A 25,310-nucleotide genomic window follows, 5' to 3' on the forward strand; every position below is an offset into this window, starting at 1 on the left:
ACAGATTCAGTCAGTTCATTCAGAAAAACCTGCTGAAAACTTCCCACCAAACCCTGTTGAAGAAAAGAGTCATTTGAAAGTTGCTCTCCACACATCACCTGCACACATCACCTGCACACACCAACACATCACCTGCACACACCAACACACATCACACCTGCACACACCAACACATCACCTGCACACACCAACACATCACCTGCACACACCAACACACCAACACACCAACACATCACCTGCACACACCGACACATCACCTGCACACACCAACACATCACCTGCACACCTGCACACACCAACACATCACCTGCACACACCAACACATCACCTGCACACACCAACACACCAACACATCACCTGCACACACCAACACATCACCTGCACACACCAACACATCACCTGCACACACCAACACATCACCTGCACACCTGCACTTAAGTACATATTCCATATTTTGAGCCTCGTGGTATTTTTACATCCAAAAACAGCAAGGTTTTCATTGTATTTTATAAATATTAGGTTAACTGACTAAATACGGGGTTTAAAGGCTCGTTTAGATTGACGATTTGTCACTGGATCATACATGTTTATTCCATGTTCTTGTTTGCGTTTTATTTTAATTCTATTTTTATTTAAATCGATGAAAACTTTAAATACGTGATTTTTGAACGGAGTCTGGTTTCAGTGTTTATTTCAAGGCAGAAAACACGGATCCTCAATCAAACCTTTAACTTGAATGAATGAATTCATAAATATATTAATGAATGAATTACTAGATTGAACGTCAATTAATCGACATTTAACAGACGATAACCACGCGGCTCGTGCTGGTTTCTTCTATCTGTCGCGTCACCGGAAAGCACAGAAACTTTAAATTGACAGCTTTTTGACTGGAGTTTGGTGGGGGGGTTCAGCGACGTTTTTGAGCTCCTGAGTTGCTTTCACCGGTGAAAATAAGAAACATACTGATGTTCAGTCAGCTGTTTATAAGTATAGCTGATAAACTGAACCCGAACAGAGACCCGGACCCGTGAGACCCGTAGCTCGGCCCCCGTGCTAGCAGAGTTAGCAGCCGGCGGAGCGGCGCGGAGCTCCGGCTGCTGAGCGGCGGGTTCGGCGGTGAAGCGGAGGAGACTCACGGTGAGCGGCGGTTTCTATCAGACTCTGCAGGGGGCTCCGGTCCGCGCAGACCCGCAGGTTTAGATCCAGAAACACCGACATGATGCTGCTGACTGCTAACAGACACGTGTGGAGCCCCACGGCATGCTGGGAACTGGAGTCCTTCCTGGTAGTTACAATAATTTGGGGACTGTTCGTTAGTTGTCAGAGGGGTGGGGTGCCGCAGAAAGGGGGCGGCTCTGCGGAGGGACTCGTGTTTATTTATTTATCTATTTTTCATTTTTTATTTTTATTTAAATTCTTTTATTGTTTTGGCTTTAGTGGAGGGGAATACAACTTTAAATGGCTTACATGGACTGTTGTTGGGTTTTTTTTAGAAAAGATTTTTGGCTTTTTCTTTTCTTTAAAGGTTTTGGGTATTTTGGAAATGAAATATTTTGGCGATTTGGGGAAAAAAAAGACTTGAAAAATTGGCAGTTTTCTTTCTTTTTTGGGTGGTTTAACATTTTTTATTTTCAATTTCTGGCAGATTTTAAAGAAGACGTGCTCTCCAAAAGCAAAGTTTTACATTATATTATTGTATAATTAATTTTTTTGGTTGATAAATATCTCAATATTTATAGATTATATATTGTAATATATTTTTTTATATGTAATGACTATAAATTATAGCATATATCATATAATTTATGTTTAATTCACATCTATTCATAAACGTGTAGAATAATCACAATATTTATTCTTTTTTCTTGTTTTTAACAACAATAATGAACAATGAGTCCCGCAGGAGGCACTAACACGCCTGCAGAATAACCACAGAAGAAGAAGCAGCAGCAGCAGAAGAAGAAGAAGAAGAAGAAGGTCAAAGCGTGAAGAAGAGCAGCAGCTGCAGGTATTTAACACTATTACCACAGTACTATTACTGATACTGCAGGACAGTACTGCACAGAGTACACACAGGTATTTATTAAAGCACACTGCAGACGTTAGTTGGCTTGTTTTACTTTTCGTGTCATTCAGAAGTCCATTTAAACATCTGACAACTTTGTGATTCAGCTGTTTTCGGTGAACAAAAAAACAAAAAACAAACGTAAGCACTCATCTGATCAAAGTTTGGGTACAAATCAGAGACTGTAAATTAATAACTTTATAATAACTTTAACTACAGTCTATGGTCCAAACAGAGAGTCTGCTGCAGGACTCTGAGAGCTGGAGGGAGTTTATATAAGTTGCATCAGTCTATATGTTGAATTTCTGTTAAAATAAAAGTACTCGACTGATTATATGTGAGCCGAATTGATGAGTGGAAACTAAGGATTCAGAATTTTGGCTGAAATTATTCTGTAACAAGTAAAATTTATTTTAAAATTTAAAACAAAATCTTAAATGTTACATTCTTACAGGGGGTTTGGCATATTTGTCTCTACTCACAAAAACAGCACTCTCCTGTGGATCAAAAGGCTAACTGTTTCCCTCTGCTCCCAGTCTTTGTGCTAAGCTAGGCTAACAGTTTCCCTCTGCTCCCAGTCTTTGTGCTAAGCTAGGCTAACAGTTTCCCTCTGCTCCAGTCTTTGTGCTAAGCTAGGCTAACTGTTTCCCTCTGCTCCCAGTCTTTGTGCTAAGCTAGGCTAACTGTTTCCCTCTGCTCCCAGTCTTTGTGCTAAGCTAGGCTAACTGTTTCCCTCTGCTCCCAGTCTTTGTGCTAAGCTAGGCTAACAGTTTCCCTCTGCTCCCAGTCTTTGTGCTAAGCTAGGCTAACAGGCCATGTTGAGGGTGGTCCTCTCATCATCTCGGGTGTCAACTCGTTGCTGCTCAGACTTTGTCTCCAGAACCAGGTTCAGTAACTAAGACTTTACTACCAATGGACAGACAGATTGATTGATTGATTGATTGATTGATTGATTGATTGAACCTTTCAGGTATGTGAGCAGACTGAAAGAGGACGATGAGGCGTGTGCTGCCGCGCTGCAGAACGGTCACGTTTTCCTGTTCCACCGTCTGTCTCCTCTGCTGCAACACACCGAACAGGGAACATTCACACCTGCAGCTCTCAGAGCCACAGGTACAGAACCACAGAATCACAGAAACACAGGTACGGAACCTCAGAACCACAGGTTGAGAACCACACAACCTCAGGAACAGAACTGCCAGTACAGAACCACAGATCCACTGGTGCAAAACCACAGGCTCAAACCACAGAACAACGGGCACAGAACCGCAGGTACAAACCCACAGGTACAGATCCACAGATCTACAGGTAGAGATCCACCGGTACAGATCTACAGGTACAGATCCACAGAACCACAGGTACAGAATCTCAGAACCCAGGTACAGATCAACAGGTACAGAGCCACAGAACCTCAGGTACAGAATCACAGGTAGAGAGCCTTGCAGATTGTAACCACAGTTAGAGAACCAGAGACACAGAACTGATGGAGAAAATTTCATGTACAGAGAACTGGGAGCCACAGGTCAAAAACTTCAATAGCATAACCACAGCTGGAGAACAAGGGAAGAGAACCACAGGTGGAGGACTAAAAGCCTCAGTTGGAAAACTAATGAATAAGAACCACAAGTACTCTGCGTTTAAGGTTACTACAGTTTGAGAACTTTGGAGAGAGAAGTGGTAAAAGTGAAGCAAAAGAAAAGATATAGAACCTCTGATAGAGAACCATGTAAAACCTCATGCAGAGGACCATGATCTGAGGAACTCCTGTTCTGTGTTTTGTGTTCCAGATTTGCAGGTGATCCTTGAGAGACTCGGTTCGGACAGAACCCTTCTGCAGGAGGCGGTTCTGATTGGCTGTTCTGAACAGAACCAGGCTCAGTTCTGTCTCGATGTCGGTAAGAACCCTTCAGGTTCAGAGAGTTAAACTGACAGCACTGTGAGTCCCTGATGGACCCGGTCTGTGGGTTCTCTTTGTTCTGGTGTTACAGGAGTACTGGATCAGGCAGCAGTCGAAGAAGAGTCTGGAGGAACCTTCATCGATCTGAGAAAGGCGTTCTTTCTTCTAACCGGAGCAGCAGCACCTCTGGTGGCCAAGGTGAGTCCCCACACCTGGACTGACCCACATATTCCCTCAGCTGTCAGGTGCTGACCCAGGTTCTGTGCTTCAGGGTCAGGCTCTGCTGCGCTGGCATCAAACCAGCGGGTTCTGCAGCGCCACGGGCCAGCCGACCCACCGCAACCAGGCAGGAAGTCAGAGAGTCTGCAGCAGCTCTGGCATTATCTACTATCCCAAGGTAACAGAACCAGAACCAGTCTGCTGTAGGTGACGCATACTCCAGTCTGGAACTGGTTTCTCACTGGTTTGTCCTGGTCTTCCTGAAGATGTCTCCAGTGGTCATCGTCCTGGTGTCTGATGGGAAACGGTGTTTGTTAGGAAGACAGTCGTCCTTCCCTCGGGGGGATGTACAGTGCACTGGCCGGCTTCTGTGACATGGGTCAGTCCTACCTGTCCACGGGATTATCTGTCCAAAGACTTACCTGTCCACAGGATCATTTGTTCAAAGACTTCCCTGGTCTACTGACTCACCTGTCTGTCTCTGGTTGTTCCAGGTGAGATTTTGGAGGAGACTCTTCGCAGGGAGGTGGCAGAAGAGGTGGGTTTGGAGGTCCACAGTGTCTCCTTCAGCTCCTCGCAGCACTGGCCTTTCCCACACAGCTCCTTCATGATGGGCTGCCATGCCTCTGTAAGCCCCGCCCACATTCAGGTGAGCTCTGGCACATTTCAAATTAAGGTTTCCTTTTTTTCCACAGGGCTCAGTCTTGAGGAAGGGCCGATGAAAAGACAAGTTTAAGGATCTGTGCATTAAAAAAAAAGACAGTATATGATGGTATATGATATATTAGTGCAGGAAACCCACGATCTGTGTAGGAATCCTGCAGTCAGTGCAGGAACAGCACGATTAGTATAAGAGTCTGGCAAACGATGTAGGAATCCCGTAATTGGTGTAGGAAAGCTGCAGTTAGTGTAAGAATCTTGTGATTGGTGTGGGAATCCTGCAGTCAGTGCAGGAATCCAGCGATCTGTGCAGGAAACCCGCAGTTGGTGTAGGAATGCCGCGATTAGTGTAAGAATCCAGAAAACTGTGTAGGAATCTCACAATCGTGATGTAGAAAGGCTGTGATCGGTGCTGTGATCGGTGCTGTGATCGGTGCTGTGATCGGTGCTGTGATCGGTGCTGTGATCGGTGCAGGTATCTTGAGATCGGTGTAGAACAGTAGAGGTCCAAGCGTTGAGCCCTTAGGTACTCCAGGTAAAACGTCCTGTTGTACTCAGTCATGTGAGCTGCTGTTCTGTCTGTCCTCCAGTTAAAGGTGGACCACTCTGAGCTGGAGGACGCCCGCTGGTTCAGTCTGGAGGAGATCACCTCGGCCCTGCAGGTGAAGACTCCACCCCGGAGAGGTGACCCCCCTGTCCTCTGGCTCCCTCCAAAACACGCCATCGCCCACCGCCTCATCACAGAGTGGGCGGACCGCCAGACACACCGCCAGGTGGAAGAGTAACATCCAACTGGGACCAGAACACACAGAGTCTTTAACAAACCTGATGTCCACAACTCATCCACACAGAGTTCACAGACTCCCGAGACCTCATCCACAGAGTCCTCAGACCTCATCCAGAGTCGACAGAGTCCTAAGTCCTCATCCAGAGGGTGCTCAGACCTCATTCAGAGTTCTCAAGAGTCCTCAGTCCTCATCCAGTGTCCTCAGTCTAGAATGGAGGTCAAAGTGGGCGTCCTGAGGACTTCTTTTAAAAGGACCAGAACCGTCAGATGAGCGTCTATGTAGGACTGAATGTCCTAACGCAGGCATGTCAAGTTATTCAGTTGCAGCAGAGACTCACAGATCAAAAGGAGACAAAGAGACAGACAGACTCGTCCTCTTCATCACTCAGACATTGAGTAAGACGTCTCAGTGTCTCTGCGGTCAAGAACAAAAAGTCTTGAGTGTCTCCTTCAGCTGACAGTCGTCTGTTGGTCTGGAGCCGCTCTCAGATCAGGTCTCAGTTTCTGTTAAAATGCTGAAAATTTGAAGCTGCTGGTGCTGAAGTGCTGAGTCAAACATTTTTCAGAGTTTCAGAGTTAAAGAGTTAAACTTTCAAGCTTCACTGCAAAATAAAACACAGGATTCAGCTCCAATAAAAAACATTTATTTCAATCTGAGAAATAAAACTGAAACATTTATTTATACACAACCTGATCAGTTACATCCTGATCAATATATTCTGATCAATATATCCTGATCAATAACTGGAACTGACAGCTTTTATTTGAACACTTGTATTATCAGACGTGTGTGTGTGTGTGTCAGTACTGTGTGTGTGTGTGTGTGTTTGTGTGTATGTGTGTCAGTGCTGTGTATGTGTGTGTCATACTGTGTGTGTGTATGTGTGTGTGTGTGTCAGTGCGGTGTGTGTGTGTGTGTGTGTGTGTGTGTGTGTGTGTGTATGTGTCAGTACTGTGTGTGTGTGTGTGTGTGTGTGTGTGTCAGTACTGTGTGTGTGTCAGTGCGGTGTGGTGTGTATGTGTGTGTGTGTCAGTACTGTGTGTGTGTTCAGTGCGGTGTGTGTGTATGTGTGTGTGTGTCAGTACTGTGTGTGTGTCAGTGCGGTGTGTGTTGCAGTAAAGTCCAGCTCCGTCTCCTCGGTGACGGCGGTCAGGGCGCTCTCTGCTCGTCTCTGCAGCTCGGCGTCCAGCAGCGTCACACCAAAACGATCCTGATGGACAGAAACAGTCCATCATCAAGTCGATCAATAATTAATGAGTCGTGCTGATTGGCGGTGGAGGTGTGTGAGGGTGCGTTTGAGCTGTGTACCTTCTTCTTGCTGCCAGGCGGAGCTACAGGGGGGTTAAAGGTCATGTCTGCGACGCTGTAGTCGTTAAACAGCTCCAATGGAGACCTGCACAGGAAGTATATATATATATATATACACACGCACGCACGCACGCACGCACGCACGCACACACACACACACACCAGCTGTTTGAAGGAGCCGTCCACAGTTTCTGCTCCTTTAAGGTGCCATCATCAGACGTACCTGCGGCTCAGCTCCACGGAGAGCGACCCCGACCCCTCGCTGGGCGCCCCCTGACTCAGATGGACCGCCAACCGCTGCACCACCGGGTGGTAGTGTCTCTGAAACACACGGCAACATGAGATACAGATATTAGTACCTGCAGAGTGAGTATTAGGACCTGTAGAGTGTGTATTAGGACCTACAGAGTATTAGTACCTGCAGAGTGAGTATTAGTACCTGCAGAGTGAGTATTAGTACCTGCAGAGTATTAGTACCTGCAGAGTGTGTAGTTCCCACAGCGCTGTGTTCTGGGCGTTGCAGTGTTCAGGTTTGTCGAGCTCCGGCAGGTAGAAGCCGCTGCCCTGAACCTCGTTATCCAACAGGAAATCACACTTAGGGAACGCCTAACACACACACAGACACACAGACACACAGACACACGCACAGACACACACACACACACAGACACACACAGACACACACACACAGACACAGACACAGACACAGAGTGAGTACAGGTGTATCCGCTGGTACCAGGTGTGTCTCTGGAGTGTTTCCAGCTTCAGATCGTTTCGTCCTCCCTGAGGGGCGATTCTAAGATGATCGCCATGGTGACGCCGCCTGAAGCTGCTGTGACGTCATCTTAAACACACACTCACGTGCATGGCGGCTCTGCTGGCAGCGAGGATCCCCACACTGGCGTTGGGCAGCACATGCAGACTGAGCATGCTCAGTCTCTTGACGAACGCCATCGCCCTCTGCAGGGTCACCTGCTTCTTTCGACGGGTCAGCATGGCGTCCAGGCACCGCAGCACGATGATGATGTCATCACTGGGTGCCCCTGACAGACAGACGGCGGCTTGACATTTATTCTCATGTTTATGGTCATGTATTAATATATATATAGTTGAGTTACATACTGATATTGTCATCAGTGACTGACATTTAGTATTACGACTTAATGAGTACTTTAATGTTTGTGTATATATGTTTATGTTTATGTATGTTTTTATGTTTGTATGTACTTTACACTCATAACTTTTGTATTTTTATTTACACACCACTAACCCTAACCCTCCCTCCAGGATTACAGGCCGTTTTTGTGATCGTTGCAGAATGAAAAGCATTAATTGACGCCAGCTTTTCTAAAAAGTCACAATGTTCAAACAAATACTTAAACATTTTCAGCTGGACCAAATTTTTGTTTGTCTTATCAGTCAGAAGGTTCAGAGACAGCGAGCTGGACGAGGACGAGACAAGCCGACATCAAACCAGTTAATGAATACAGGGTTACAGTAGCCGTGTGCTGCTGACAGTTAGCCTGTCACACACAGCAGGATGAACACAGAGAGAGTGAGTGGATCAACATGCTGCACAACCACGGGTCACATTAGAGGTGAAGTTGCAGTAAAGTTCAGTAACAAAATCATGAACTGTTGCCATGGCAACATATTGAACTGCCTCAGAGTTTGAGTTTGATAAAGAAAAGTTAATTGAAACAGGAAGTGTGCGGCGTTTCTGACCTGCGTGCAGCCGTGGCAGCATCCTGTACAGCTGAGAGTAAAAGTTGAGTGGGTCGATGTTCAGAACGTCACCTGATACAAACACAGAAACTTTATTGATACAGCTCAGCTGAACAGACACTCAGTACACACACACTGTAACATGCACTGTGTCTCTCTCTCTCACACACACACACACACACACACACAGAGTAACACACACACTGAGACAGACACAGACACAGGGACACTTAAAGACACACTCAAAGACACAGACGCTCTGAGACCTTGTCCTGACAGGATGGTGAAGACGGTCTGGATGCAGTGGAGACTCTCCCGATTGGACAGATCCTGCAGAGCACACGAGGTCGATCAGGTGACGATGACAACGATTATTACTAAACATCAGAAAATATTTTAACCCTTGAACTGAAAATTCCTCCCAGAGGTCGTTAACGTGACGGACGGGCAGAGGTCATGACCTCCGAGGTCACTGACGGACAGGCAGAGGTCGTTAACGTGACCTCATGACTGTCGGGGCAGAGGTGAATACTCACTCCTGATTGGATGAGGTTCTGCAGCACGTTGAGCAGGTCGTCGAAGAACTCCAGGTTGATCAGGTGAGCAAAACTGACAGGAAGTGACATCACAGTTAGTGCCTCAGGTGCATCTACTGTACTACTACAGTACTACTATAGTAATGTGTGTGTCGTACTTGGCGAGCCCCTCCAGAACAGCAGGAAGAAGAACTGACTTCTGAGCTTTTTTTAAGATCCTGAAGTAGATGAGGAAGACGATGTTCAGAGTCTCTGTGTGCTGAGGAGGAGGAGAGAGGAGGAGGAGAGAGGAGATGGAGAAGGAGGGAGAGAGGAGGAGAAGGAGGGAGAGAGGAGGAGGAGAGGAGAGAGGAGGAGGAGAGAGGAGATGGAGAAGGAGGGAGAGAGGAGGAGAAGGAGGAGAAGGAGGGAGAGAGGAGGAGAGGGAGGAGACAGAGGAGAGAGGAGGAGGAGAGGAGAGGAGACGGAGGAGAGAGGAGGGGAGAGGAGGAGAGAGGAGGAGGAGTGTTTAGTTTCTTTTTTGTTTTTGTCCTTTTATGGCACATTTCCACGACATGGTTCCAGCTCTACTTTGCTCGCCTTTTTTTGTTTTTTTGTTAGGAAAAGGTACCTGGTACATGTTTTTTAGTACCTGCTCTCCTGGAGGTGCAAATGCTCCTCAGCTTAGAGAGAGAGTGTGTGTGTGAGTGAGTGTGTGTGTGTGTGTGTGTGTGTGTGTGTGTGTGTGTGTGTGTGTGGGTTTGTGTAGGAGCTGAGAGGAGCTCGTCTCCACTGAGACGTTTGGGGGGAGCTCTAACAAATGTTGACTTTGGTGTTACAGAATATATAATTTCGGCACATAAAGGCTCCTAAATTTTCCCTCTCTGAACATCCGTCTCCACTATTTAACTTCCGTGTTTGTTCCTGCTGCGGCCGTCTGCGCGTGAAGCGGCGCTGCGCTCAGATTCCTACATTTCCGTATTCACCTGAACTCGTCATCGTCCACAGAAGGACAGAGACAGAGAGGCGTGACGGCAGAGTCGCACGGCATCACTACGACAACCAGCTACACTAAGGCGGTACTGTCTCCTAATGGAAAACGGCCCCCAGAGAAGTACCGATACCAAAGGCGAGAAGAGTAGAGTAGAGTAGAGTAGAGTAGCGTAGAGTACAGTAGAGTAGCGTAGAGTAGAGTACAGTAGAGTAGAGTAGCGTAGAGTACAGTAGAGTAGAGTAGCGTAGAGTAGAGTACAGTAGAGTATAGTAGCGTAGAGTAGAGTACAGTAGAGTAGCGTAGAGTACAGTAGAGTAGAGTAGCGTAGAGTAGCGTAGAGTAGAGTAGCGTAGAGTAGAGTACAGTAGAGTAGAGTAGCGTAGAGTACAGTAGAGTAGAGTAGCGTAGAGTAGAGTAGCGTAGAGTAGAGTACAGTAGCGTAGAGTAGAGTACAGTAGAGTAGCGTAGAGTAGAGTACAGTAGAGTAGAGTACAGTAGAGTAGCGTAGCGTAGAGTAGAGTAGCGTAGAGTAGAGTAGAGTAGAGTAGAGTACAGTAGCGTAGAGTAGAGTAGAGTAGAGTAGAGTAGAGTAGCGATGAGAACACGGCATCAAAATAGACCCCCCCCCCCCGACAGACAGCCTAGCTAAGAACCTAATGTCCTACATCCTAGAAATGTCCTACATCCTACAGACATGTCTGGGCCTGTGCGTCTGTCTCTCTGGTCTCTACACTTTCCGTCTCTTGTGTTTTGGACTCACCAGTTTGATCTTCTTCTCTTTGCTCTCGGAGGCTTCGGCCTCCAGCAGCTCCTTCTCCAACTTCTCCTCCGCCTTCTTCCACTGCACACACACACACACACACACACACACACACACACACACACATTAACTCCAGGTGTGTCATGAGGTGGTCGACAGGTGACAGGTGTGTGTGATTTACCTTCCTCTGCATCCTGGACAGGTTCTTCTTCTTCTCTTTGTAGTTCATGAATTTCTTCTTTGGTGCCGTGTCCTCGATGTCCTTCTTCATCTGCACCTCCTTTATCCGCAGACTGAGGAGCGTCCTCAACACCTGGGGACAGGGCGACAGGTGAGCTCTGACATCACAGCTCAACATGTAACATCAGCACACTGACTCTGGATTAAGAGGCTGATTTGTTACCTCAGGTCTGACGTTGTAGTTGAGACTCTTGACAAGGCCGGAGATGACACGCACCGCCGCCAGCGAAGCCCCGCCCTCTTTGTCCTGCTGGAAGAGCTTCCTGAACGCATCACAGCACGCACCTGATACCTGAAACACACATATGAACGCATCACAGCACACACCTGACACCTGAACGCATCACAGCACACACCTGACACCTGAAACACACACTTGAACGCATCACAGCACACACCTGACACCTGAACGCATCACAGCACACACCTGACACCTGAAACACACACCTGAACGCATCACAGCACACACCTGACACCTGAAACACACACCTGAACACATCACAGCACACACCTGACACCTGAAACACTGAGCTGCCTGATCATCGACGGTCTCTCACCTGTCTGTCGGGGTCGTTCATCAGCGGGACGAGGGCGACAATGATGTTGTTGTGGAAGTTGAAGTGAGGGAGAGCGAGCAGCAACTCGCACAGGCAACGAACAGCAACTTGAGCGAGGCCACGGTACGACCGGAAACCCACCGCCTGGCTGCGCTTCTTCTTCCTCTGAAATAAAAAACAAAAATTTAAGAAAAATTCTAATTATTAAAATAAACAGCCTTTAAAAAAAAAGCTAAATTAAGTAATAACAAAAAAAAAAGACACACAAAAAGATTTTTTTTTAATTTAATTGTAAAACTATTTTGTTTTAAATTGGGATTAATTTAATTAGAAATTTATAATACAAAGCATAATTTACTTAAATTAATAAATTATAATAAAAATCCAAAATCCGCTATACATATAAATACTATATCCCAAAAACTTAAATTACACCCTTCCATTCTAACCAAACTATTAGAATAAAATTAAACCCTCAAACGTCGAAAATATTAAATCAGGCCCCCCAAAAAGGAAAAAAATTTATGAGCAATTTTTAAAAAAAATGAAAATTGATAACAACAATATAATTATATTATTAAATAATTCTTCAAAATTAGCTTAAACATAAAAATTACCACCCAAATCAAAACTTTAAAAAAATAAAAAAAAAAACTCAAAACAACCCAATAAAAGCACCAACCCTAACACACATTATTAAAAACCAACACACCAACCACCCCTTACCCAAAAAGATAAAAAAAAATATACAAAAAATTTTGATTTGATAATTTATTAATTCTTTTTGGGGCCCTGACCAAACCGTTTTTTTTTTTTACTCCATTTGGCCCAACCCCCACACCAACACTCCCACCCCCCCCCCCCATCTCCCCACCCCGCCCGCCCCGTATTAAAATTCCCGCCCAATTAAACCCATCTTTATTTTAAATTTTGCCCCCCAAATACAAACAACAAAGAAAATTTCATATTGGGGGGGGGTGGGGGGGCCCCCTAATTAATAAAAAAAATAAAAAAAAAAAAATTAAAAAAAAAAAAACCCTCCGCACCTTACCCCACCCGCCCCCCGAAAAACAACCCCACCCCCCCCTTTGGGTTGTCCCAATCCCAACGCCCTTTTTTTTTTTTGGCGCGTTTAATTTTTTTTTAATAAAAAAAAATGGAATTTTTACTATCCGGAATTTTTTTTAAATAATAAAATTCCCTTTTCTATAAACCCATCCTTTCTCCCCCCCAACGACCCTTAATTAATAGATGCCTTTTCTGCCATTGAAAAAAAAAAAAAAATTATAAAATAACCCCTTTTTTAACACATTTCATCTTGTTTAAACTTTGTTTCTGTGAATGATAATATTCGAAAAAGTCGGAAGAAAAACAAGAAAATAAATCCCATCACAGCGTGCTTGGGCAGACAAATATAAAAAATGACTCCATGTGGAATGTAAATTCGGTTAACACCTCTTCTGAAAAATCGGCTTCAAAAAAAAAAAAGAAAAAAAAAATAAACATCGTCAATAATGCCCTCTTTAAAAAATAATTATAAGACTAGTGTACTAACCAACCAAAAACAAAATAACCTTCACCCCCTCACCCCAGGAAAATTTATGAAACTAAACTTAAAAAAAAACCCCCACTTTTTTAAGTACCAAAAAAAAAAATTAAAAAAGAAAAAAAAATCCAAAAAAAAAAAAAACACCCGCAAAACAAAAAACAAATACCCTCTAAAATTTTACATATCCTATTCCCAAAAAATCGGGTTTAAGCTGTTTTTAGCTGTTTTTGGGACGTGCCCTTTTTTGAAATTTTTGCCTTGCTCTTTTTGGTCATTTTTTCGACATGTAACATTTTGGTGTTTTTGGCCGTTTTTGCAACTTTCTATGCTATAGCGTGTTTAAGCACGCTATTTAATGCGAGTTTAAGCAATTTTTAGCTGTTTTTGGGACGTGCCCTTTTTTGTCATTTTTGCCATACTATAGCCTTGCTTCTTTTGGTTATGTTTTCGACATGTAACATTTTGGTGTTTTTGGCCGTTTTTGCAACTTTCTATGCTATAGTGTGTCTATCCACACTATTCAATGTAGGTTTAAGCTGTTTTTAGTTGTTTTTGGGACGTGCCTTTTTTTTTTACATTTTTGCCATACTATAGCCTTGCTTTTAGGGTCATTTTTTCGACATGTCATGTTTTGGTGTTTTTGGCGGTTTTTGTACCTTCCTATGCTATAGCGTGTGTAAGCACGCTATTTAATGCGGGTTTAAGCATTTTTTAGCTGTTTTTGGGAAATGCCTTTTTTTGACTTTTTTGCCATACTATAGCCTTGCTGTTTGGGTCGTACTTTCGATGTGCTATTTTATAATGTTTTTAACCGTTTTTGCAACTTTCTATGCTATAGCGTGTTTAAGCATGCTATTCAATGCGAGTTTAAGCTGTTTTTAGCTGTTTTTGGGACTTGCCCTTTTTTGACATTTTTGCCATACTATAGCCTTGCTTTTTTGGTCATTTTTTCGACATGACATATTTTGGTGTTTTTGGCCGTTTTTGCAACTTTCTATGCTATAGCGTGTTTAAGCACGCTATTTAATGTGGGTTTAAGCTGTTTTTAGCTGTTTTTGGGACGTGCCCTTTTTTGACATTTTTGCCATACTATGGCCTTGCTTTTTTTGGTCATTTTTTCGACATGTAACATTTTGGTGTTTTTGGCCGTTTTTTTTGCCACTTTCTGTGCTATAGCGTGTCTAAACACATTATTTAATGCAGGTTTAAGCTGGTTGTAGCTGTTTTTGGGACATGCCTCTTTCTGACATTTTTGCCATACCATCGCCTTGCTTTCTGGGTCATTTTTATTGACATGCCATATCATCATTTTTTTTAGCCGTTTTTGCAACTTTCTATGCTATAGCGTTTCTCAGCACGCTATTTAATGTGGGTTTAAGCTGTTTTGAGCTGTTTTTGAGACATGCCATTTTTTGACATTTTTACCATACTATAGCCTCTCTTTTTAGGTTTTATTTTTAACATGCCACATTTTGGTTTTTGGGGTCGTTTTGCAACTTTCTATGCTTTAGTGTGTCTCAGCAAGCCATTTAATACTGGTTAAAGCTGTTTTCAGCTGTTTTTGGGACGTGTCATTTTTTCGACATTTTTTCCATACTATAGCCTTTCTTTTTGGGTCATTTTTTCGACATGCCATATTATGGTGTTTTTAAGCATTTTTGTGCTATGGCGTTTCTCAACACCCTATTTAATGTTGTTTTAGGCACTTTCAGCTTTTTTCAGGACATGTCATTTTTTAAACCTTTTTGGCCAGTTTTGCAACTTCTTATGCTATGGTCTGTCTCAACACGAGTTTTCAGGTTTTTTTGGGACGTCATTTTTCACCGTTTTTGTGCTATACTATAGTATTGCTGTTTGTGCAGTTTTTTGACATGCTATTTGGAGGTGTTTTTGCAGCATCCAATGCTATGGCGTGAGTGTAGTCTGGCATTTTTGGTCAGTTTTTTGACATATTAGAATATGGTGTTTTTGGCCGTTTTTACAACATCCAATGCTATAGTATCTCTCTGCACACTATTTTATTTGGTGTACAGCTGTTTTAGGGACATATTATATTTAGACATTTTTTATCCATACTATCGTATGGCACTTTGGGTGATTTTTTTGACATGCTATTTTATGGTGTTTTTGACCATTTTTATAATTATGTTAATATCCTATACTATGGCATCTCCACATGGTTTTTCATTAGGTTTTATGTGGTTTTCAGCTGTTTATCTGACATGTCATTTTTTGACACTTTTAGCCATATTATAGTATGGCATTATGTGTTGATTGTTCAACATGCTATATTAAGGTGTTTTTAGTTTTTTCGCAACTTCAAAAGCTATGGCATTTCTTGGCAAGCTTATTTATGTGGTTTTAGCTATTTCTTCGACATGTTATATTTTTTTATTTTTTACCATAGCATAGTATTGTATTTTTGGTCATTTTCATCCATCCATTTTCTACTGCTTATCCGGGGTCAGATCGTGGGGGCAGCAGCTTAAGCAGGGAAGCCCAGACTTCCCTCTCCCTGGCCACTTCGTCCAGCTCTTCCCGGGGGATCCCGAGGCGTTCCTTGGCCAGTTGGGAGACAAAGTCTCTCCAGCATGTCCTGGGTCTTCCCCGGGGTCTCCTACCGGTGGGACATGCCCTGAACACCTCATCTGGTTCTTCTCAACATGGAGGAGCAGTGGCTCTACTCCGAGCTCCTCCCAGATGACCGAGCTTCTCACCCTATCTCTAAGGGAGAGCCCAGCCACCCTACGGAGGAAACTCATTTCGGCCGCTTGTACCTGCGATCTTGTTCTTTCGGTCACTACCCAAAGCTCGTGACCATAGGTGAGGGTAGGAACGAAGATCGACCAGTAAATCGAGAGCTTTGCCTTTCGGCTCAGCTCCCTCTTCACCATGAAAGATCGGTGCAGAGTCCGCATTACTGCAGACGCTGCACCGATCTATCTGTCGATCTCCCGCTCCATCCTTTCCTCACTCGTGAACAAGACCCCGAGGTACTTAAACTCCTCCACTTGGGGCAGGATCTCGTCCCCAATCTGGAGGGGTCACTCCAGCCTTTTCCGGCTGCGAACCATGGCCTCAGATTTGGAGGTGCTGATTCTCATCCTGGCCGCTTCACACTCGGCTGCGACCCGATCCAGTGAGAGCTGGAGGTCACGGCCTGATGAAACCAACAGGACCACATCATCTGCAAAAAGCAGCAACCCAATCCTGAGGTCACCAAACCAGACCCCCTCAACACCCTGGCTGCGCCTGGAAATTCTGTCCATAAAAGTTATGAACAGAATCGGTGACAAAGGGCAGCCCTGGCAGAGTCCAACCCTCACTGGAAATGAGTGCAACTTACTGCCAGCAATGTGGACCAAGCTCTGGCACCGGTCGTACAGGGAACAGACGCCCCTATCAGGGGGTCAGATACCCCATACTCCCAAAGAAATCCCCACAGGACTCCCGGAGGGACACGGTCTAATGCCTTCTCCAAGTCTACAAAGCACATGTGGACTGGTTGGGCAAACTCCAATGCACCCTCAAGGACCCTGCCAAGGGTCCAGTGCTGGTCCACAGTTCCACGACCAGGATGAAAAGCGCATTGCTCCTCCCGGATCCGATGTTTGACTATCCGGTGGACCCTCCTCTTCAGTATCCCTGAATAGACCTTACCAAGGAGGTTGAGGAGTGTGATCCCCCTGTAGTTGGAACACACCCTCTGGTCCCCCTTCTTAAAAAGAAGGACCTCTGCCAGTCCAGCGGCACTGCCCCTGATGTCCACGCAATGCCGCAGAGTCATGTCAACCATGACACAGCCCCCCAACACCCAGGGCCTGAAGGAACTCTGGCAGATCTCATCCACCCCTGGGGCCCTGCCACTGGGGAGCTTTTTGACCACCTCGGCAACCTCAGCCCCAGAGATGGGAGAGACAACTCCCGAGTCCCCAGGCCCTGCTTCCTCACCGGAAGGCATGTCAGTGGGATTGAGGGGGTCTTCAAAGTATTCCTTTCACCGATCCACAACGTCCCGAGTTGAGGTCAGCAGTGCACAGTCCCCACCATACACAGTGTTGACAGGGCACTGCTTCCCCCTCCTGAGACGGCAGATGGTGGTCGAGCACCTCTTTGAAGCCGTCAGGAAGTCATTCTCCTTGGCCTCATCAAACTCCTCCCATGCCCAGTTTTTGCCTCGGCGACAGCCGTAGCTTCCCTCCGCTTGGCCTGCCGGTACCTGTCTGCTGCCTCCGGAGTCCAACAGGCCAAGAAGGCCTGATAGGACTCCGTCTTTAGCTTGACAGCATCCCTCACCACCTGTCGCCACCAACGGGTTCAAGTGTTGCCGCCACGACAGGCACCGACCATCTTATAGCCACAGCACCGATCTGCCGCCTCAACAACAGAGGCACGGAACATGGCCCACTCAGACTCAATGTCCCCCGCCTCCTTCGGGACATGGTCGAAGCTCTCCTGGAGGTGGGAGTTGAAGCTCCTTCTGACGGACAATCTGGTAGTTTTTTCGACATGCTATTTTATGGTGTTTTGGTGCCAATTGCAACATCCTATACTCTCGCATGTCTTGGCATGCTTGTGGTGGTTTAATGTGGTTTAAGGCTTTTTTTGGACATGTAACTCACATATCCACTAACCAGATTTTCAGACGGCTGAAATGCGAACACCCAAGCATGGTAGAAAAAGGTTAAAACTGCTCGAAACAGGCTTTATTCAAAGATAAAAATGTCAAAAGCATAAATCAAAAGCAACAGTTACGTCACTCCTTTTTACGGGACATACATATACCGTCTAACACAACATCTAAGCAAGGCAACAGCAGAAAAAGCCACAAAAAGCACACATTGTGATCTGCTGTTCCTCTTTATCTGGAGGTCCATTGCCTCATTACTCTCATCACTCTCCTCCCCTCATTGGCTGGCCTTGGGGTGGTGTGTTCGAGAAGAAACTTCCTCCTCCTGCTTGGGTTGTCATGTTTGGGTAGAAACTTCCTTCTCCTGTTGCTGGGGAGTTTCCACCCCTCCGCATGTGATTTCCTGTCACTGATTGCTCAAACGGCTGCTGCTGCTGATTCATGGACATGTTAAACATACTCATGAGCCAGGGCGCGGCTGTCTGCATGTTCATGTTAATGAAGGAGTTAATTTCCCTCGGGTGGAATGAACAGCTTAGGTAAGGATCTGGGTGCGAGTTTCCATTCTTGGCTGGTCTCCCCAACAGTCATGTTTTGACATTTTTTGACACACGATACGATGACGTTTACTTTTATTTTTTCGACATGCCATATTATGAAGTCTTTGGCCGTTTTTTCGACATTCTAGACCATGATGTGTCTCAATATGCTATTTTATGTGGTTTTCAGTTGTTTGTTGGACGTCATGTTTTGACATTTTTAGCTATACTATACTATGATGTTTTTCTGCCATTTTAGGCCATTTTTGACAACATAATATACCAGGGTTTACCATTAATAAAAAAGGCTGGCCACCATAATCTAACTTGCCCTGCCATAGTTTCAACGGAGTTGGAACATTAATTAAGAGCCATATTTACGGCTTATTATTATTATATTATTAAGAGCGTTGGGTTATTTATAATGCAGCAGAGGCAGATAGGAGCAGCAGAACATCAGGCGCATAAAAAGTGAAATAAAACACCTCATTCTGCTGGGCTTAAAACTGTCTTTCACTTACAAAAATCCGCAAATACCTGCTCTCATCTATCGATCTGATCCGGTGTGAACTTATCAACAGCTCAATCATCCACCCGATGAGTGACATTCATCTACGAAAGAGATAAAAGGAACTCCGCCTGCTGCATTGTATTCATGGACCTACAAAAACTTAAATGGATATTGGAGTGACACCATGGATAGAGTGACACAAACCATTACTCCCACTATACTATAGCATGTGATCTAAAATCCGGCCAAAGAGTCATACTATAGCATGTGGTCCAAATCGTGCCAAAAAGTCATACTATAGCATTGGGTCCAAAATTACACCACAATTTCATACTATAGCATTGGGTCAGAAATTGCGCCAAAAAGTCATACTATAGCATCAGGTCCAAAATTGCTCTAAAAAGTCATACCATAGCATTAGGTCCAAAATCACACCAAAAAGTAATACTGTAACACTGGGTCAAAAATCACACCAAAAAGTAATACTGTAGCACTGGGTCAAAAATTGCACCAAAAAGTCATTCTAAAGCATGTCATTCAAAATGGCACCAAAAAGTCATACTATGGCATGCCATTCAAAATCATGCCAACAATTCATTGGTTCATTCATTCATTCATTGACTTGGTCCAAAAATAGTGAAAAAAAGTCATACTATAGCATTGGGTCCAAATTGCAACAAAAAATCAAACTGTAGCTTTGAGTCCAAAATCACGCCAAAAATTCATACTCTAGCACTGGGTCCAAACTTGCGGCCAAAAGTCAAACTCAATGCTAATTATAGCATATAATTATTATAACTATAGCATTTAGTCCAAATTCATGCCAAAAAGTCATACTATAGCATTGAGTCAAAAATGCCTAGAAGTCATAGTATCAAATGCCTTTCAAAATCAGGCCAAAAGGTCATATTATAACATGGCTTTCTTTCAAAATCGTGCAAAAAAGTCATACGATAGCATTTAGTCCAAACTCATGCCAAAAAGTCATACTACAGCACTGAGTCCAAAATTGCACCAAAAAGTCATTCTATACAATTGTGAACAAAATCGCACCAAAAAGTCACAGTATAGCATTGGATTTTTATTAGCGCCAAAAGTTCATACAAATAGCATTGGGTCGAAAATCCCACCAAAAAGTCATACAGTAGCACTGTGTCCAAAATCTTGCCCAAAAGTCATACTATAGCATTGGGTCCAAAAATTGCGCCAAAAAGTGATATACCATTGAGTCCAAAATCGCACCAAAAAGTCATACTACAGCATATACTACAGCATGTGGTTCAAAATTGCTCCAAAAATTCATAGTTTAGCATTGATTTTTTTAATTGTGCCAAAAGATCATACTATAGCATTGGGTCCAAAATTGCCCTGAAAAGTGATACTATAGCATTAGGTCTACAATCGCAGCAAACACTCACACTACAGATATGGGTCCAACATCACGCCAAAATGTCATACTATAGCATCATGTCCAAAATCAGACAAAAAATTCATACTATAGTATTGGGTCCAAAACCATGCCAAAAAGTCATACTATAGCATTGGGTTCAAAATTGCGCAAAATAGACATATCATAGCATATCGTTCAAAATCGTTCCAAAAAGTCATACTATAGCACTGTGTCCAAAATTGCACCAAAAAGTCATCCTATAGCACTGGGAACAAAATCACGCCAAAAAGTCATGCAATTGCACTTCGGTGAAAATTGCGCCAAAAAGTCAAACTATAGCATTGTGTCCAAAATCATGCCAAATAGTCAAATTATAGCATTGGGTGCGAAATTGCGCCAAAAAGTCATGCTATAGCATGGATCTAGAATCACATCAAATAATCATACTACAGTATTGGGTCCAAAATCTCGCCAAAATGTGATATTAAAGCAATGGGTCCAAAATCGCATCAAAAACTCCTACTACAGGCAAAAAGTCATGCTATAGCATTGGGTGCAAAATTGCGCAAAAGAGACATATTATAGCATGCCGTTTAAATTGGCTCCAAAAAGTCATTCTAAAGCATGTCGTTCAAAATCTCGCAACAAAGCCATACAATAGCATGTCATTCAAAATTGCACCAAAAAGCCATCCTATAGCACTGGGAACAAAATCACGCCAAAGTCATATTATGGCATTGGGTCCAAAAACGTACCAAATAGTCATACTATAGAATGTCGCTCAAAATCGCAACAAAAAAGTAATACTACAGCATTGAGTCCAAAATTGTGCCAAAAAGTCATACTACAGCATTTAATCCAAAAATGCACCAAATAGTCATGCTATAGCATATCGTTCAAAATTGCACCAAAAAGTCATAATATAGCATTGGATCCAAAATCTCTCCAAAATGTCAAAAATATAGCATTGCATCCAAAATCGCACCAAAAAGTCATACTATAGAATTGGTTCAAAAATCATGCCAAAAAGTCATTTTATAGCATTGTGTCCAAAATTGCGCTAAAATGTCATACTATGACAGTGGGTCCAAATTTGCGTCAAAAAGTCATAGTATAGCATTGGCTCCAAAAAGCATTTCCTTAAAAATCGCGTCAAAAAGTCATACTGTCTCGTGTCTTTGAAAATAGCGCCAAAAAGTCATACTATAGCATGTTTTCCAAAATTGCATAAAAAATCATGGCATTTAAATTTTTCAAAATTGCTAAAAATTCACATTGCAGCCTTAAATAAACATAGAAATAGAAAAAAACCTGTTGAATTCAACTCGGAGAGTCAGCCAGCTTAATCTTGGTCTCATTTGTTAAAATCTGGAAGTGCTCCTTACATCCTCACACCGATGATTATGTGCTTTAACACTCCTTATATACATTTGTGTGTACAGTTACACCATGTGCGAACACATACAGTCATGGTTATTATGTTGTAGTAGAGTGTGTCAGTTGGTTTTTGTGAAGGCTCTGAATATCGACACACTGTCTCTGTTCTTCAGCACAGGGCCTGATTACGCCCGCTTCTGAGTGAGACACCCATCGTAAGTGAATGACCTTTGGTCTTCAGCGTCCTCATGCTTTCACTTCCTCTTTGCACGATCACAGAAACCTGCGGTTTCGGCTTTGAGTGTTGTGAAGCAGCTGTTGTGTTATTTTCATTATTTCTTTCAGGATGTGCGTTGCATGTTTCAACATGATGCTCAGTTTTCCATCCTTCTTTTTGTGCATTACTCATGAGGCTTTTATTTACCTCATTTTGCTGAAAGATAAGCAATGTCACCGTGTGACCTTTGACCTTTGCAAACATTTGCAGTTTCACGTTTGATTTCATTATCATTGATCAACATCAAATAAAATAAAAGTAATTTTTTTTTTCACAGTATTTTCTATCCTCCTCGCAGCGATGATCTGCCCATTGAGCCGGCCGTGGAGGCGCCGGCCAAACCGCCCCTTTCTGATGATGATGATGATGAAGAGGAGGAGGTGGAGGAGGAGCAGCCTGATGAAGCTCACTATGACTCCTTGGAGAAGACCTCGACTCCCCCGGAGGAGTACTGAGCTCTGTTGGCTTTAAACCAGCTGCAGGAGCATCTGTGCTCCCTCAGCTGTGATTCAACCTCACTGCGACTGTAGAGTGCTCCAGGAAGGAGTCTGAAAACCCACAGATGAGTTTCACTTTCTGGTTCCCCAGATTACCTTATTGAACAAAAAGCATCAGAAAAATTTGTGTACCACAGAGCTTATTTTCTGCAATGATCCAAAAATCCCACAGGCTGTTTGCTGAGGAAACCAGGGTGAGGCTAATCTCAGGGTTAGACTACAGAAAAACCCTGCAGCACTCTGTTCAACAAAAATGATTCAGACCAGAAAATGAAGCATCACAACAATCCACATTTACAGAAATGTGTTAGCTGAGAGATCATGTAAATAAAATCAGATTTATGTTGGATCATGTAGCACACTGACAGACCGTCTAAATTTGCTCTTGATTGTTTTCCTCAGAGTTGTATTTCTGTTTGTGCTCACACTGATGGGAAATAATGACAGATATCAGTGGAGCTGCTTCACCTGTTCACAGTTAAAACACACCAGGAGCATGTGGGGTGACAGAGTGTGTGTCGGCTCGCTCAGTTCAGTTACAGAGCCGGAGCTATTGCCTCTTACATTAAATCGGCAATCCAGAGACTCGTGACGGGTTCTTCATGGAGACTGATGACATTTTCTGACACAGCTTCCTCCCCCAACAAAGGGCTTCACTTGTCAGCAGGTGTTTCACCTGTTAAACTGCCTCCTCACGGGGCGAGCACACCCACCTGTGCTGGTGTTGCCTCCAACACTCTTACACACATCACATAAAAAAAGCAGCGTCTGGTATTAGTCTGGACAAAGATGGAAAATTTAAAGTGCGACCGCTCAGAGAGAAACTGCACAGACACACGAGTCAGTGAGATAGAAGTATGAAATAAATTATCTAGAGAAATCAGCAGCATCTGTGGGTTAAGTAAGTGATAAGCACTCGACTCATAGTTCTGTATATTCAACCAATCGTGCACTCACAGGAAATCCTATAGTAATAATAGTTGTAACAAGGATTTGATGTTTGATTAATATTGTGTACAAGCAGTTTGCAAGATGTTCTTAAAACATTTTCAACAGAGAAATAAAATAATACGATCAAGTGGAAAAAAAATGTAATTTCATATCAACTTCTATCATGTTTAATTTTGATGTAGAAAGATGAGAAATCAGGATTACACTGATACAGGTTGTTATTAGTTTCATCGAGCTGATGATACCGGACTTTTGTTCAAAAATCAGTGGGGAACCCTTTGAAATTTAAGAAAATTAGTTTGTTTTCTGTCAAAAACAGAAAAAAGAAAAAGTATGACCCAAAAAATAAAAAAAAATAAAATGACATGCTAGCAACACAAAAATAATGCCAGTGCAATCTATTATGAAAGCTCACAGTTACAAACACATTGTAAACGTGGTAAAGGTTGGTTCAGTTTAGGGAAAGAAAAACACTTAGAGAACAAAAAAATACTTGGTCAAGAAAAAGATTTTGGTTTTGGTTAAGATGAAGTGACGGTAACTTTCGTAATTAAGTAAAGTACCTACGTAAAAATAGTTTGCATAGTAACGTATGGTTATAAAGTCAGGTGATTACATTAGCTTGTGGTTACACACAGGACACAAACAGCAGTCTCCTGGTTACAAGTCTGTGTTTGTTTGGTCACCTGTCCTGCCTGCCTTTTGCAGACTTTCTCTCTTTTTTTAAGTAATTTCTGTGTCCACCACCACAAAAGATCATCATTTACTTGCATTTACATTGTTGTGGTGTTGCCTGAACGTTACTTTAACACATTTTGTGCACACTGCCACATTGTTGAGCATTTGTGTCACATGCTATGAGACTGGGGTGAGTCACTAGATGGCAGTGCGGGCCGAGCTCATGCCTGGGTTTAGTTACTCGATAAAAATATCTTGGCATCTTAAAAATGATGTGCTCTCGCTTCCAGCTGGTCAAATAATAACACTTAGGCATTGGCTTCAAACCTTGATGCTGTTGGGATCCATCGCCAATCATTTTCAGTGTCTTTGAAACTTTTGACTCAGTTTTTGGGTTTGGCAACAAAAGTTTGTGGTTATTTAGGCAAAGAAAAATGATCATGGTATTCTTTTTTATGTAACATACATTATGTGACCTATTTACGTATTTAAAATAACTCAATGTTAAATTCACATGAGACACAAACAGCGGTCTCCTGGGTGAAAGTCCTGTGTTTTTTTGACCCCTCCATCACCTCAATCTCCTGACCTTTGTCGACTTGTTCGCTCTTTGTGTCAGTTATTCTTTACACTACTGTTTAAAAATGATGTGGCCCATAGCATCTAACAGACGCTAAAGGGTAAATGGTATCAGGCGATGGGAGCAGCGGACTAACTGTTGGTATTTGACACATTGGGAGTGAGACCATCCCGTTCAGTTCAAAACTCGGCTCAAACTAATAAAACCTGTATTGGTGTAACTCTAAGTGATACATGAAGACTGATAAAAATTCTAAAAATTGATGACAGTCAAACCTGTGTCGTGATTTGATGGCAAACACTGTCAGTTTAATTTTGAGAATAAAGAATCAAGTATTTACACACTTTGTGCTCTATGTCTTGATGTTAAGTAATGGCCCAACGTTCAAAAATGTGTTGCAGAACATTATATCACAGTAAGGTTTACCTTTGACTTTTTGGATATAAGATTTCATCACTTTATAATTTTATCATATTTGACTTTTGTGTGATTTGTTTTTTCATAATTATCGTATGACTCCTTGAGTTATGGCCAAAAACATATTTTGGGAGGTCACAGTGACTTTTGACCACCTAATTTTGACCAGTTTGTGCCAAATTC

At 43.2% G+C, this 25,310-nt stretch overlaps 1 protein-coding gene, 1 long non-coding RNA gene and 1 pseudogene across 2 annotated transcripts; 2 read left to right on the forward strand and 1 right to left on the reverse strand.

Moving 5' to 3' along the window:
• The first annotated feature begins 1,977 nt into the window (after positions 1–1,977).
• LOC121959110 lies at positions 1,978–6,189 on the forward strand (annotated as a pseudogene).
• Positions 6,190–6,677: 488 nt separating this feature from the next.
• Positions 6,678–17,241, reverse strand: LOC121958962 (nucleolar complex protein 3 homolog). Its single transcript, XM_042508148.1, has 14 exons — positions 17,014–17,241; positions 11,732–11,896; positions 11,338–11,466; positions 11,116–11,247; positions 10,935–11,015; positions 9,360–9,460; positions 9,202–9,274; positions 8,932–8,995; positions 8,666–8,737; positions 7,802–7,983; positions 7,418–7,546; positions 7,164–7,261; positions 6,941–7,025; positions 6,678–6,842 (listed from the first exon to the last, which is right to left on the reverse strand). Exons 1-14 carry the CDS (start codon positions 17,239–17,241, stop codon positions 6,711–6,713), a joined length of 1,671 nt encoding a protein of 556 aa, XP_042364082.1. The 3' UTR covers positions 6,678–6,710.
• Positions 17,242–21,835: 4,594 nt separating this feature from the next.
• Positions 21,836–25,053, forward strand: LOC121959028. Its single transcript, XR_006106877.1, has 2 exons — positions 21,836–21,942; positions 22,282–25,053. It is a non-coding gene; the product is annotated as an uncharacterized LOC121959028 (long non-coding RNA).
• The last annotated feature ends 257 nt before the right edge of the window (positions 25,054–25,310 follow it).

The sequence above is a fragment of the Plectropomus leopardus genome, chromosome 19 (assembly GCF_008729295.1).
Source record: "Plectropomus leopardus isolate mb chromosome 19, YSFRI_Pleo_2.0, whole genome shotgun sequence".
In the NCBI taxonomy this organism is placed as follows: Eukaryota; Metazoa; Chordata; class Actinopteri; order Perciformes; family Serranidae; genus Plectropomus; species Plectropomus leopardus.